Raw genomic sequence first — 16,782 nt, 5'->3', positions numbered from 1 at the left:
AGCAGAGGGATTTCTGGGTCATATAGTAATTCTATTCTTAATTTTTTAAGGAACCACCATACTTTCTTCCATAATGGTTGTACTAATTTGCTTGCCCACCAGCAGTGGATGACGGTTCCTTTTTCTCCACAGCCTCTCCAACACTTGTTATTACCTGTCTTGTTGATAATAGCTCATCTAACAGGTGTGAGGTAGTATCTCATTGTAGTTTTTATTTCATTTCTCGAATAGCTAGTGAAGATGAGCATCTTTTCATATATCTGTTGGCCATTTATATGTCCTTTTGGGGAAGTGTCTGTTCAGGTCCTCTCTCTGTTTTTTAATTGGATTTTTTCCTTGTTTGTTGCTGAGCTTTGTGAGTTCTTTGTATATTTTGGATATTAACCCCTTATCAGAGCTGTTTGCAAATATATATCATCTCCGATTTAGTTGGCTGCGTATTTGTTTTGTTAGTTTCTTTTGCTGTGCAGAAGCTTTTTAGTTTGATACAGTCCCTGTCATTTATTTTTGCCCTTATTCCCTTGCCTTTGGGGCAAATTCATAAATAGTTCTCTACGGCCAAGGTCCATGAATTTAGTACCTATGTAATTTATTGTTTCAGATCTTATATTTAGGTCTTTGATCCATTTTGAATTAATTTTAGTGCAAAGAGACAAACTGTAGTCAAGTTTCATTCTTTTGCATGTGGCTCCCAATTTTCCCAGCACCATTTATTGAAGAGGCTTTCTTTTCTCCACTGTTTTTGGCTCCTTTGTCAAAGATGATTTGTCCATATATATGTGGTTTTATTTCTGGGCTCTCTCCCTGGTCTGTTGGCTCACTGGTAAAGCGTCAGCCCAGTGTGTAGGTATCCCGTGTTCAATTCCTGGTTAGGGCACACAGGAGACTCAACCATCTACTTCTCCACCTCTCCTCCTCTTCCTTCTCTCTCTATTTCTTTCTTCTGCTCCCACAGCCATGGCTCAGTTAGAGCAAGTTGACCCTAGGGGCTGAGGGAAGGTCCCATGGCCTCGCCTAAGGCACTAAAATAGCTCAATTGCCAAGCAACAGAGCAACAGCCTCAGATGGGCAGCACATCTCCTGTAGGGGGCTTGCTGGGTGGGTCCTGGTTAGGGCGCATGAGTGAGTCTTTCTACCTCCCCATTTCTCAATTAAGGAAAATTTTAAAAATGTATTTCTGGGCTCTTGATTCTGTTCCATTGGTCTGTATGTTTGTTTTTCTGCCAATACCATGTTGTTTTGATTATCCTGGCTCTGTAATTTCAAGTCAGGTAATGTGATTCTTCCAGCTTCATTCTTTTTCCTCAGGATTCCTTTGGCTATTTGGGGTTTTTTATGGTTCTGTACAAACCTGGTAATTTTTTGTTCTATTTCTTTAAAAATTGACATTGGGATTTTGATGGAAATTGCATTAAATTTGTATGTTGCTTTGGGTAATATGGCCATTTTTAAATATGTTGATTCTTTCAATCCATGAACATGGAATGTTTTTCCATTTCATTGTCTTTTCAATTTAACTTTCTAAAATTCGATGACAGATATGTCAGCTTATTTAAAAAAAATTTTATTTATTTATTTTTTTTTTTAGAGAGAGAAAGGGGAAGAGACAGAGAGAAACATCAATTTGGTGTTCCACTTATTCATGCTATCATTGGTTGGTCTTGTATGTGCCCTGACTATGTATTGAATCCACAAACCTCAGCATATTGGGATAAACAACACTAACCAACTGAGGTACTCGGCTGGCGCCGGCTGAGAGGTCAACTTTTGAAGCAGAATAATTTCAGTCTACTTTCTGGGCCTCTGTCCCCTGCCTGTCTTTTCTTTCCTCTGCATCTGTATTGTGCATCTTTCTATTGTGTTGGTTGTACTTGAGCCCTTGTGAAATCATCCTTTGTGAGCATGTATTCTCATTTGATCCATCTACATTCTGATGCAGTCTGTGTCCATCATTGACGTCTTAAATTTAGCAAACCTGCATTTCCACACTTTACATCCAGGCTTTCTCTATACACTCAAATAGCCTTAATCCTAAATAATCCAACTCTCTTTCCAATTTCTTTTTTTACTTCATTTGAGGGGGGGGGGGGGTAATGATAGATACCTATTTGTTATTCTACTTACTTATACATTTATTGGTTGATTCTTATATGTGTTCTGCTAGGGTTTGAACCTTTAATTTTGGCATGTCGGGACGATGCTCTAACCAGCTGAGCTACCCAGCCAGGCCTCTTTCCAGTTTCTTTCTACTCTTTTTTTTTTGGTGTGTATTAGTTATAACACATTTTACAGTTTATATGACCTGCAAATATCAGCAGCTCAAATTTATTACCTGAATTTCATCAGTTTGGGTAAGCAAAATAGAAAATTAAATTATGTTAGTATAACTGGTTAGTGGTTATGTTCTTTTACCAGTTCTTTTATCACGAATTATAGGAGATGGTTCAGACTAAAACGTCTAATGCAGGGGTCCCCAAATGTTTTACACAGGGGGCCAGTTCACTGTCCCTCAGACCGTTGGAGGGCCGCCACATACAGTACTCCTCTCACTGACCACCAATGAAAGAGGTGCCCCTTCCAGAAGTGCGGCCAGGGGGAGGGGGGGCATAAATGGCCTCAGGGGGCCACATGCGACCCACAGGCTATAGTTTGGGGACTAGTAATGCTTAGTAAACTGTATCTTTTAAAGTTTTAAAATGTGTTTCCTTTAAGATTATTTGCAGATAAACTTAGATTAAAATAGATTGGCAATGGAAGCTATAATTGCTTTTAAGGTATTGTAATGTTGGAAAAACATGAAACTTTATAGCAAAGAAGACAAATTAATAAATTAGCAAAGTTAAGTGAGATGCCTTCGGCTTCTCTGCAAGAGTATTAAGTTTAGTTGCTGCATAATAGCTTTGTAAAGTACTGTTCTGTTTAAGGATAAAACGTATGTGGGAAATAATATATAATATAAATGTGTTAATATTTGAATAGAATAACTGATTTGTTGATTGCACATAGTGGTGTAGAGTGGAATTATGACTTAATAAACATATAGTGACTTGTTTTTGTGTGCAGAAAATAGTATCAACTGTTTGGTGCATTACATTTACTTCAGTTGTCTCTGTTAGAAGAGCTCAAAAAAACCTAGTGTATGAGGATTATAGTTGAATAATGGCATTTGATCACTTGTAAGTGACTGGGAACTTTATTATTGAAAAATATTGCTACTGTTTTGGGTTCTTTTCTCATTCTTTTAACAATTCTGCTGTTCCTAAAACTTTGTAGAAAATCATCTCAAAGAAAGTGTTCCATTTTCAAGTGGAAAAAGGGCTTCTGTGAATGTACATTTTCTTGTAAGGAGGGAATTGTTTCCTTTAAAACTGTAAAAGGATAGTTTATACTTCATCATAAGGACTATCATTGTGGCTTTTTTGTTTATTTTCTTGTTCCATTTGTCCTTAATCTCATTATTATCTTTCTGATAGCTACAGTCTTTTCTTTTTCCTGGAGAAAGAGACACACAGAAAGACAGGAAGGATAGAGAGATTAGAAGCATCAACTCAACTCGTAGGTGTGTCACTAGTTGCTCATTGATTGCTTCTCATATGTGCCTTGACTGAGGGGCTCAAGCCAAACCTGGGACCTCTTGTTCAAGCCAGTGACCTTGGAATCATATTGATGATCTTTCTGGTGCTCAAGCCAGCGACCTCACACTCAAGCTGGATGAGTCCGTGCTCAAGCTGGGGACCTCAGGATTTTGAACCTAGGATCTCAGTGACCCAGGTCGACACTGTCCACTGGGCCACCACCAGTCAGGCTAATTTTGTTCTTAATGTGGATGGGAGCGATGACTTCCAGGATTCTTACCTGATAAACTAGAAATTGTCCTATGCATTTTGATAGGTTTATTTTAATTATTAATCAGTTCAAGATATTTTCTTAATACCTCCTGTGAATCATTCTTTTGATGGGTAGGTTTTTTATAAGTAATATGATGACGGCCTAGCGTGCGGAGGACCCAGGTTCGATTCCCGGCCAGGGCACACAGGAGAAGCGCCCATTTGCTTCTCCACCCCTCCGCCGCACTTTCCTCTCTGTCTCTCTCTTCCCCTCCCGCAGCCAAGGCTCCATTGGAGCAAAGATGGCCCGGGCGCTGGGGATGGCTCTGTGGCCTCTGCCCCAGGCGCTAGAGTGGCTCTGGTCGCAATATGGCGACGCCCAGGATGGGCAGAGCATCGCCCCCTGGTGGGCAGAGCGTCGCCCCATGGTGGGCGTGCCGGGTGGATCCCGGTCGGGCGCATGCGGGAGTCTGTCTGACTGTCTCTCCCCGTTTCCAGCTTCAGAAAAAAGAAAAAAAAAAAAAATAAAAAAAAAAAATAAAATAAGTAATATGATGTTTAATTTCCAAGTGTTTGAGGATTTTTCAGATATTTTAATTCCATTGTGATCAGAAAACATGCACTCTGTATCAGTCCTTTAAACTTTTTGAAATTTGTTTTATGGCCTAGCATATGGTTTGTCTGGATATTATATAACATATGCACTCAAAAAGAATATATTTTACATTTGCTGAGTGTTAATTTTTCATAAATGTCAATTAGGTTAGGATGGTTCATGTAAACATTATTCACATCTTTGTTTTTACCCAATTTTTTTCAGTTCTGTCAGTTGCTGAAAGAGGAGTGCTAATCTCTCCAATTCTCTGACTGCTTTTTCCTTTATTAAATTTTGTCCATTTTGCTTCATGTACTTTGAAGCTCTTTTGTTAGGTATGTACACATTTATGATTGACATTTTCTTCATGAACTGACCTTTTGCTATTATGGAGTATTGTACATTGTCTGTGGTAGTACTCTATACCTTGAAATCTACTTTATGTGGAATTAATAATGTCCCTCCGGCCTTATGCTTTACTGTTTGCTTCCTACTATTTATTTCTGACACCTCTAGCTTTAAATTAATGTTTTAGTCAATTTACATTTAATGTAATTTTTGACAAGGTTATCTTTAGGATTATTTTGTTTGTATTTGGTTTTTATTTCTAACTTGTTTCTTGCCTTCTTTTAGGTACATTTACTATATTTTATAATCAACTTTAATTTGTAGCGTTTTACCTATACTTCCCAGCATTATTATATTTTTAGTGGTTGTCATAGAGATTATACTGTACTTATTTAAAATTAATATTGTACCACATTATGTTAAATGTTAGAATCTATGTGTGCCTGCATAGCTCCATTTCTGCCCTTCTAAACTCTAGGTGTCGTATGGATTATAGTCACATACATTATTAATTCCACAGTATAGCATTAAAATGTTTTGTTTTAAATACTCATGCATTTTATAGACATTAAGAGAAGAAAAATAATCTTTTATATTTCATTTATCTATCATTTCCAATATTATTCTTTTTCTGAAAATCCAAGTTTTCATCTGTATCATCCCCTCAATCTGAACAACTTAAAAAAACTCTTAAAATATCAGTGTGCTAATTTAGGTCTCTTAGTTTTTATTTATTTGGAAATGTGTCTATTTTGTCTTTATTCTTGAGGAGTATTTTGGGGGGGATGGAATTCTGGATTGACTGGTGTTTTTTTCTTTTTTTTCCTCTCAGCTCAAGATGTCACACCACTGCCATATGTTCTCATTGTTTCTGATTCGAAGTCAGCATTCATATGGATGCTTGCTCTTTATGTGTTATTTTTCTCTGACTGTTTTTAAGATTTTCTCTTTCATCTTTGATTTTCAGTAGTTCGACTATAGTCCTAGTTTTGGGTTACTGCTTGGGATTCTCAGATCTTCTTGAATATGTAAATACAGTGTGTCCGTAAAGTCATGGTGCACTTTTGACCAGTCGCAGGAATCCAACAAAAGACGATAGAAATATGAAATCTGCACCAAATAAAAGGAAAACTCTTCCAGTTTCATACCTATTCAGTGCAGTTCGATGTGGGCTCACGCACAGATATTTTAGGGCTCCTTAGGTAGCTATCCTGTATAGCCTCTACAGACTCGTCACTGACTGATGGCCTACCAGAACGGGGTTTCTCCACCAAACTGCCGATTTCCTTCAACTGCTTATCCCACTGAGTAATGTTATTCCTATGTGGTGGCGCTTCGTTATAAATGCGCTGATATTCACGTTGCACTTTGGTCATGGATTCAAATTTAGTGAGCCACAGAACACACTGAACTTTCTCTGTACTGTACACATCTCGACTGGCATGGTCATGGGCTGCTCCGCTGTATGCACGATGTTATGTCATCATCTGAACATGCTGCCACAACATCCTACAGAAACTGGGAAGAGTTTTTTCTTTATTTGGTGCAGATTTCACATTTCTATCGTCTTTTGTTGCTTTTCTGTGACCGGTCAAAAGTGCACCATGACTTTACGGACACACTTTAGATGTCTTTCAACAACCTTGGGTTTTTTACGCCATTTCTTCATGAAATTTTTTTTGTCCCATTTTCTCCTCTTCTGGAACTCCAACTAAATGTATCTTAGACCTTTTAGTATTATTGACCCATAGCTCCCTGAGGCTTTGTTCATTTTTTTTTTGTTCTTTTTTAGATTGGATACTTTCTCTTAGTCTGTCTTCAAGTTCACTTACTCTTTTTCTCTCTATTGCTAGACTCTATATCAAGAAAATTTTTAGTTCAGATATTCTATTTTTCAGTTCTAGAATGTCCTTCGTTAAAAGTTTCTTTTTCTCTTTCATGATTTTTCTATGTTTTCTTATGAGCATATATTCTTTGTATCTATTAGCATCGTTATAGTAACTTTTTAAAAATCTTTGCTAAATCCAGATGTTTCATCTTGCAGTTGGTCTCCATTGATTGCCTTTGGAGTATTAAGTTTTGTTTTCCCATTTCTTTATAGATCTTCACATTTGGATTGTATTCTGGACATTATAAATGATACCTAGTAGAGCCTCTGGATTGTGTTATATTCCTCCAGAAAGTGTTGATCTATACCAGTGGTAGTCAGCCTGGTCCCTACTACCCGCTAGTGGGTGTTCCAGCTTTCATGGTGGGTGGTAGCAGAGCAACCAAAGTATAAATAAAAAGATAGATTTAACTATATATAGTAGGTTGTTTTATAAAGATTTATTCTGCCAAACAGTGAAAATCCGACATAAAGTACTTGGTAATTATTATTATATATTTTAACTTGCTGTAACTCTGCTTTATAAATTTTATAAAGTTACTTCCCTCCTTTATAAATCACCATTACTGTGGAACCGGTGGGTGGTTAGAAGATTTTACTACTAACAGAGGTACAAAAGTGGGCGGTAGGTATGAAAAGGTTAACTACCCCTCATCTATACAGTTTTGTTTTCACACAGTTAATTTAATTAGTTCAAAACTGCAAATTCTGCCTTCCTTGTAGAGGACAGCAGCTGATATTAAGTTTTTATACTTAGCTATAGTGCTTAGAGCCTATCCCAGGGGTCTCAAACTTGCAGGCCGCATGCGGCCCGCCAAACAATTTTGTGCGGCCCGCAGACTAATCCACGAAGTTCAAAATATTTTTGATAAAATTAAGTAAGCCTAGGGGCCTACTTGTATTTTTCATTTCTCTAGCATCCTAGCTAGATATTAGCTTAGTTAACAGCAGTTGTGATGCGAACTACAGTTTCTGGTCGTTTTGTGACACTGTAAACTGCATGTACGATTGTGCTTGTTGTACTGATTTGTTTTCAACTGCAGTGAGAAAAGTGTTGTGTAACAGGTGCCTTTTGTAGACCTAGTGCGGCCCGCCGAACGGCTGTGATCTTGCTCTGTGGCCCACATGCTGAGTTGAGTTGAGACCCCTGGCCTATCCTATGCATCCTAGTTTCAGTAATCAGCCTGAGACTTTATTTATATACACACTTGGGATTTCTTCCTTTGGTTTTTTCCTTTCAGTATTCTCCCCTTACTTTGTACCTGCCATGATTGTTCCCAACTCTGTTCTCTGATTCTTTATGCCGCCACGACTGTGGGCATCTGTCTGTGTTTTAGCCACACTCCTTTCCTCCTCTGGCAGCCACTCCCCCAGGCTAAAAGCCGTAAATTAAATCTCACTTAGAGTTTTCCCTTCTTCCAAGTATTGATACCTTCTCTCATATTTACTTATTTTGGGCCACTCTACAGTGCCTTGAGGTACTTGTTTTATAATATTTTGCCTAGGTTTTATAGTTATTATCAGGGGGAGAGTTTGTCTAATAGGATACTAGAAGTAGAAATTATCCATATTAGCAGTGAAAGTTGGAATTATAATAGCCTTGAAACAGTAGTATGATAACAAATATTTATAAGGTACTCTTATTGTTACAAATGCACTTTAATGTAAATGATCTGACTTACTATCTGATTTACCATGACTATTAATGATATAGTAGGCAGAACACTAAATGCCCAGATGCTGCTGCACTTTGGTCCAAGAACCTGGGCATGAAGTAAATCTGAAGTATAAATTCATTGTAATGATTTGTATAACAAAATGTGATAGCTAAAGGAAGAAGTTGGGAAAGGAAGATAATAGTGGAAACTTTAGGTATGAGAAAGAATTACAGAATTTTGAACCTCTGGGCAGATGTGTTACTTTTATCCTTTAAAACAAAAAAAAATCTTCACAACATTTGTTACTGTGACCTCCATGAGGAAAGAGACAATGTTTTTGTATGCCTAGCTCCTAGCCCAGTGCTCAGTCCATATTTGTTGAGGAGTGATGAATAAATATATATTGGTGCACATACAGGCATAGATATAATACATACATGAGTACCAGTGAATGCAAAGTAAGGGTTATATAGACATCTGTTAAAGTCAGTCCAACTTTTCAGTAGAGTTGAGGGTTGTTGTTTTTTTTTAACCTAGATTTTGAAGGAAGTGAAAGGCATGGATTTGAAGGAAGCTACTGTGTTTAAAATTGGGAGAAGAGTGGCAAGAAGATTTTGGGGAAATTTCTAAAATAATATTGGCAAGAGTTAATACCTACTCTGTAGATCAGCAATAAAATTTTTTTTTATAAATATGGAGAAAGGTACTAGATCGTGAAAAAAATTTTAAAGAGTTAATTAGGCAAATAAATAGTATTGAGTCCTAAAAAATACAGAGGACAGGAATGATATGGTTGAAACAGTTTGAAAAGGATAATTCAGACAGTAATCTTGAATAAGAGATCTGAGGCATGGAGATGCGTGATAAAAAGCAGTCGGTGTTTTTCATTCCTTCTTGCTTCATTGTTTAAGGCTTCCCAGTTCTTCTTGATAGGGAGCAGAAAGAAAGTATTTCTATGCTGTTATAATTGGGTTTCTTTGTACTGAAACTCTCTTGCCCCACAGCTCTTGGACAAGCACAGGAATACAGAAAGCATGGTGGAGCTTCTGGGCTTGTATCAGATGGAGGATGAAGCCTACAGCAGCCTTGCAGAAGCCACAACTGAACTCTATCAGTATTTACTACAGCCATTCCGAGACATGAGAGAACTTGCCATGCTACGGAGACAGCAGATCAAGGTATTTTTTAAAAAAACTAAATAGTAGCCTACCTCTTTCATAGTTCTCAACCTGGCTGGCCATGCATTTTAATTACTAGAGGAACTTTTTAAAAAAGTACATAACTGGTTTCTTATTCCCAAAATTCTAGTTTGGTAGGTTTGGATTATATAATATATAGCCTGAACCCCTGATTTTAAAGTATCTCAAAATGCAATTCTGCTGAGTAGCCAGAGAGAACAAACAGCCTAGAAAGTACAGTTGTAAATACAGTAAGAGATCCCTGTCCCCCTTTCCTCACTTCTCTCTCTACTCCTGTCTCCCTTTTAATGTTTAGGGTACCTGCAAGTCCTAGACTCCTTTACCAGAAGTTTTGGAACATTTGTTTTGGGAAGACCTTGTTTTGAAAGTTACAAGAATTTAATGGTAGAGCTTTAAAATTTATGACATTGAATTTTCATGTGTAAAGTAGATATTACATATTTTGAGGCCAGTGTTTAAGGATTTGGTTTTATAGCTGACCTCGAATAATTTACTCTAAATTCACATGGAAATGTTGCTGAACTATAAAATGAAAACTATGTTTTTGCATAATAGGTTAAATTGGAACAAATTATAAGAAATGTGTATTTGAGAAATTAGCAATTAATCTGGGAACTTTATGATTTTGAGCAGGAATGAGTAGTATATTTGAAAAATTATGATAAAGCATGTCTGTATTTTTTCCCCTTTACTAATGAATCAGGAAATACTGAGCGGCACAGACTCTCTCATACAATTGACACTCTCCTTTATTATTACTTTTGAAAAATACTGGTTTGTCGGTCAGTTTATCATCAACTTGGCATTTTGGTTAAAGTAGTTAAGTTGTTAATAAGCACTAATTTTTAGAAACTAGCATATCCTCCACATTCTTAAATGAACTATAGATGTTTGTCCATTGAGAACTTGACTGGAAGGCCAGGAATAAACTGAGTGACATGGAGGCTCCACTCACTCCTAAACTAAGCTACAGTGTTTAGCAGGCATAATTTATACAGCTCAGCTATCAGAATCTGCATTTTTACTTTCATATTATATCAATATTTGTATTGAGTATTAACATTAGCAAATGATTGAAACTACTTGTCATGTTGTGTTGTCCGCTAACATCACTTATTTTCCTTGGGAAGGCAGGGTATAGGTGAGGAGGAATGGACAACAAAATATTTAAATTTGTAAGTTTTTTAAAGGTAAGTGTGGTATTTTACTGTTTTTCTATTTTTATAATATTGCTCCTGATTGCCCAGTCAACTGTGACTACGCTTTTGTTCTTTACTCTTCTTGTGAATTTTTAAATCAAAGTATTAGATTTAGTTTGTGAGGTCATACAGTATCAGACAAGGGTGTTAAATGGTGTTGTTAATGTAAAATAGCTCGTTTAATTCTTACAGTAGCTGTATAATGTAGGTGCTCTTACTGTCCCTGCTTTGTAGATAAGAAAACTAATATTGGATTAGGATGATTTATTTCATGTGTTCATAGCCAGTCAGTAAGTGGCAGACCTGGTACATACTCAATTCAATCTTTCTGATCCCAAAGAATTGGTTTGTTTGTTTTGTTTTTGTTGCATTACTGGTTACTTGTTATCTATAATTTAGAAAATTTATACTCAGTAAAAAGCAATTATAATTGACTTGGTAAAGTATTTGTTATAAGTAGTTTTAAAAACTATTTTTTATCTTATACTACTGTGTATTACTGTGTGGATGATTGCCATAGAAATATTTACCATATCTCCCATTGTATAAGATGCACCTTAATTTTGGGGTCCAAAATTTGAAAAAATACATATTACATGAAGTTACTGAATTCAAGTTTTATTCATCATAAAATTTGTACAACTCCTCATCATTGTCAATACTCCCATCCATTAGCTTGCCCTCATCTGTGTCTGATGATGAATCACTGTCTTTGTATATTGCCTCCGTTCCATCTATAACATTTGAAATGCCACATTTCTTAAATGACTTGACAGTGATCTCAGTCTGGATATTATCCCAGGATCTTTTCACCCCAGTAAAACTTCTCCTATAGTTGTTTATTTACTCTTCCTGCTGGTGTCAAATTGTCCCCAGAAGACTTCATCTGTTCGTTCCATTTTTCTTTCATGGCAGCTTTGAAGGGTTTGTTAATACTGAAATCAGGTGGTTGGAGCTGGGATATCAGGCCTCCAGGTATGATGGCAAGTTTTGGTTTTTGCTCTGCAGCAATCTTCTTTGTGTCTTTTGTTATGTGTGCCCTGAACTGATCAAGCACCAATAGGGCAGGTTTCTGTAAGAGCCCATTTGGTCTCCTGCACATTTTCTCAAACCAGATCTTCATCCCATCCTGATCCATCTAATCCTTGTCATGAACGTAGACAATCACTCTTTGAGGAATGTCTTCTTTTGGCATTGTTTTACATTTGAAAATCAGCATAGGAGGCGGCTTGGTTCCGTCAGCACAACAAGCTAGAACAGCTGTATAATGGCTCTTTCATGTCCACTTGTCTTCACAGTTACAGTTTTCACCCCCTTTTATCAACAGTTCTGTTAATGTGGGACATCAAATGGAAGGGGGACTTCATCCATATTTGTAATTTTTCTCAACTCAAACTGATGTGTCTTTTGACATTGAATGACAAAATGATGATATTCAAGGACCTTCTGTTCATAGCTTTCAGGCATCTTTTCGGCAAGTCTGGTGCATGTACACATGCTTAGTCCATTCTGTTTCATGAGCCTGAAGCACTCATTGTGTTGTTCTTTGAAATCAGTAACTTCCATCAGCAATTCTTCTTGCCTCATGCTGAACCATCTTTGTGAACAGAGGAATTCCAATGCCCTTTGCTCTTCAATCCATTTCTTCAATTCCCTCTAAATCAGGCCATTTTGCTGACTTGCCTCTCATGGCCTTCTTCTGTCATGAGGTTTTCAGTAGAGTTTCTTCTTCCCATAGCCAGTCTCGGATTGAGTTCTCAGTTGGAGGAGGACAAACTTACATTCAGCAGCACAATTTCCATTCACATTTGCAAACTGGGTTGACTTTAACTTGAATTCAGCGCTGTATGAAATCTTCTCTGAGCCATTTCTGGGCAGAACATGGCAAAATGTAACCTATCCTAATATACTGGGAACAAGTGTGAAACAATGAGTGCAAAGACAAGTGTGAAAAAGCAGGAAATGCAAGTAAAAAAAGTCTACAAGCACTGTATAAGATCAGGGGTCAGGAACCTATGGCTTGCGAGCCAAATGTGGCTCTTTTGATGGCTGCATCTGGCTCGCAGACAAATCTTTAATAAAAAATATAATGTTAAAAATATAAAACATTCTCATGTATTACAATCCATTCATTTCCTACCGCTCATGTTCATTGTGGCTGGATCCAACCACAGCTGTCCTCTGGGACAACACTAAATTTTTATTGGATAATGCGTAACGTACACGGGTCGTTGTATGGCTCTCACAGAATTACATTTTAAAATACGTGGCATTCATGGCTTTCTCAGCCAAAAAGGTTCCTGACCCCTGGTATAAGATGAACCCAATTTTTAGACCCCAAATTTTTCGAAAAAGGGCACATCTTATACATGGGTAAATATGGTAGTTCTTATGAAGATAATTTACAGCCAACTAACATATAATTGGAGCATTTGTTTCTGTGTTTCGAAGTGTTTTTGTGTGTTATAAATTAGGCTAGGGTTATTAATAAAAATATCCTTCTGGCACACACTTGCAAATCTTTGAATCTTAATTTAGTAAGATCTGTTTAGTAAGCTTTGTGTTATCAAGGTATAGAATTTGTGCCTAAAATAGAAGAAAATTTCATCCTGACATTAGTGCCATTAGTATGGTGTATGTTGTGTGCCCTGAGCTAAACAATTACCTTTTGTTTAAAAAAAAAAAAAAAACAAACAAAACCACAAAGTAAAGTAGGGAAAGCAACTGAATGTATATTTGCATCAAGTTTAGTATTATTAATATTTGGACTTTCTGTGGTGGAATATTGCTTTCTTATGTGCCAGAAGAAAGGATGTTTGTTGACTTGGCATATTACAAATGCTTTTTTTTTTTTACTAGCCTAAAGTGCTCCCATGTATATAAACAACTGCCCTGTCTGAAGCCTAATACAATCTGGCAGGGCTAATTAGCATTTCTGGAAGGACTTCTTTTTTTCTGAGGTTTTCCTTTCCGTGACTGTTTTTGGCTATTCATATTCTATCTTTGTCTTTCTGGGAAATGAATAGCCTTAGGCTCATAAAATTTCAATCTGAACCTTTGACAAGACATCGAGGGATGAAGCTAAAGTTGTGCTTACAGAGAAATTTATACTTGTATTTCTTTTTTTATTCATAGAGAGAGAGGGAGAGAGAGACAGAGACAGAAGGTGGGGATGAGCAGGAAGTATCGACTTCCATATGTGCCTTGATTGGGCAAGGCCCGGGGTTACTAACCTCAGTGTTCCAGGTCAACATTTTATCCCCTGTGCCACCATAGGTCAGGCCCAAGCTTCCACTTTTAAGAAGCTAGTATAGCCTGATCTGTGGCGATACAGAGGATAAAATGTCGACCTGGAATGCTGAGGTCGCCAGTTCAAAACCATGGGCTTGCCTGGTCAAGGTATATATGAAGCAACTGTGAGTTGATGGTTCTTGTTTTTTCTCTCTCTCTCTCCACTCTTCTTCCTCCTCTCTCTGCCTCTTCCTCTCAACCCCTCCTCCCCCTTTCCCCTTCTCTCCTCCTCTCTCTTCCTCTATTGTCCTCTCTCCTCTCTCCCCCTCTCTCCCCCCTTTCCTCATCCCTCCCCCTCTCAACTCCTCTCTCCCCCTCTCCTCTCTTTCTCCTCCTCTCTCTTCTTTTCTCTTCCTGTCTTCTCCTCCCCCTCTCTCGCCTTCCTACCCCTTTCTGCTCCTCTCTCCCCCTCTTCCCCTTTCCTCTTTTCTCCTCCTCACTCCTTTCTTTTTTTATTAATTTATTGTGTTTACGTAGATTCTAATGTCACCCGTGATCCCCAGTACATCCACCCTGTCCCCCTCTCTGTAACTCCCTCCCCCCTTCCCCCCAGGATTAGTTTTTCTGCTCTTGTCCCATCCTATCAGCCTATCATCCCCTTTCCCTCTGTCCGCTTTCCTCTTGGACCCTTTGATCCCACCTCTGTCTCTATTCCCCTCCTCAGTTCACATTGTTTGTCAGATTCCTCAGATGAATGAGGTCATATAATATTTTTCTTTCTCTGCCTGGCTTATTTCACTTAACATAATAGACTCCAGGTCCATCCATGTTGTCACAAAGAGTAAGATTTCCTTCTTTTTCACGACCGTGTAGTATTTCATTGTGTATATGTACCACTACTTTTTAATCCATTCGTCCACTGACGGACACTTGGGCTGTTTCCAGATCTTCGCTATTGTGAACAATGCTGCCATAAACATGGGGGTGCATTTCTCCTTTTCAAACTGTGCTATGGTGTTTTGGGGGTATATTCCTAAAAGTGGGATAGCTGGGTCAAAAGGCAGTTCGATTTTTAATTTCTTGAGGAATCTCCATACTGTTTTCCACAGTGGCTGCACCAGTCTGCATTCCCACCAGCAGTGCAGGAGGGTTCCCTTTTCTCCACATCCTCACCAGCACTTATTCTGTGTTGTTTTGTTGATGAGCGCCATTCTGACTGGTGTGAGGTGATACCTCATTGTGGTTTTAATTTGCATTTCTCTAATGATTAGTGATGTTGAGCATTTTTTCATATGCCTATTGGCCATCTGTATGTCCTCTTTGGAGAAGTGTCTATTCATTTCTTTTGCCCATTTTTGAATTGGATTGTTTGTCTTCCTGGTGTTGAGATTTACAAGTTCTTTATAAATTTTGGTTATTAACCCCTTATCAGACGTATTGTTGAATATGTTCTCCCATTGTGTAGTTTGTCTTTTTATTCTGTTCTTATTGTCTTTAGCTGTGCAAAAGCTTTTTAGTTTGATATAGTCCCATTTGTTTATCCTGTCTTTTATTTCACTTGCCTGTGGAGATAAATCGGCAAATGTATTGGTGAGAGATGTCGGAGAGCTTATGGCCTATGTCTTCCTCTAGGATGCTTATGGTTTCATGACTTACATTTAAGTCTTTTATCCATTTTGAAAAGTTTATTTTTTTGAATGGTGTGAGTTGGTGGTCTACTTTCATTTTTTTGCAGGTAGCTGTCCAATTTTCCCAACACCATTTGTTAAAGTGACTGTCTTTACTCCATTGTATGCTAACACCACCCTTGTCAAATATCAGCTGTCCATAGAGCTGTGGGTTTATTTCTGGGTTCTCTGTTCTGTTCCATTGATCTATATGTCTATTCTTATGCCAGTGTCAGGCTGTTTTGAGTACAGTGGCCTTGTAGTAGTATAACTTGATGTCAGGAAGTGTGATACCACCCACTTTATTCTTCTTTTTCAAGATTGCTGAGGCTATTTGTGTTCTTTTTTGGTTCCATATGAATTTTTGAAATATTTGTTCTATATCTTTGAAGTATGTCCTTATTATTTTAATAGGAATTGCATTGAATTTATCAATTGCTTTGGGTAATATGGACATTTTAATGATGTTTATTCTTCCTAGCCATGAGCACAGTATATGCTTCCACTTGTTTGTATCTTTCTTGATTTCTTTTATCAATATTTTGTAATTTTCCGAGTACAAGTCTTTAATCTCCTTGGTTAAATTTACTCCTAGGTATTTTATTTTTTTGTTGCAATAGTAAAGGGGATTGTTTCCTTAATTTCTCTTTCAGACAGATCATTGTTTGATGTAAAAAAATGCCTCTGATTTCTGAATATTAATTTTATATACTGCCATCTTGCTGAATTCATTTATCTGGTCCAGTAGTTTTTTGACTGCAACTTTAGGGTTTTCTAGGTATAGTATCATATCAGCAAATAATGATACTTTTACTTCTTCTTTTCCAATTTGGATGCCTTTCATTTCTTATTCTTGTCTCATTGCTGTGGCTAGGACTTCCAGGACTATGTTGAATAAGAGTGGTGAAAGGGGGCACCCCTGCCTTGTTCTTGATCTTAAGGGGATTGCTTTTAACTTTTTTTTTTTTTTTTTTTACAGAGAGTGAGTCAGAGAGAGGGATAGATAGGGACAGACAGACAGGAACGGAGAGAGAAGAGAAGCATCTATCATTAGTTTTTCGTTGCACAGCTTAGTTGTTCATTGATTGCTCTCTTATATGTGCTTTGACTGTGGGGCTACAGCAGACCGCCTAACCCCTTGCTCAAGCCAGCGACCTTGGGTACTGGTGA

The 16,782-nt window shown here is 37.6% G+C and overlaps 1 protein-coding gene across 2 annotated transcripts in view; it reads left to right on the top strand.

Annotated features, from left to right (window-relative positions):
* The window catches only part of JMY (junction mediating and regulatory protein, p53 cofactor), a 91,428-nt gene that overhangs the window by 17,449 nt on the left and 57,197 nt on the right, over window positions 1-16,782 (top strand). For both annotated transcript variants that reach the window (XM_066381693.1, XM_066381692.1), the window contains exon 2: window positions 9,321-9,494. In XM_066381693.1, coding sequence (XP_066237790.1) covers window positions 9,321-9,494 — 174 coding nt within the window. The remainder of the gene's footprint in view (window positions 1-9,320; window positions 9,495-16,782) is intronic.

This window comes from Saccopteryx leptura, chromosome 4, assembly GCF_036850995.1.
Source record: "Saccopteryx leptura isolate mSacLep1 chromosome 4, mSacLep1_pri_phased_curated, whole genome shotgun sequence".
NCBI classification, from domain to species: domain Eukaryota; kingdom Metazoa; phylum Chordata; class Mammalia; order Chiroptera; family Emballonuridae; genus Saccopteryx; species Saccopteryx leptura.
Note: the sequence above shows the minus strand (reverse complement) of the source record. Positions and strands in the feature narration are given on the sequence as shown.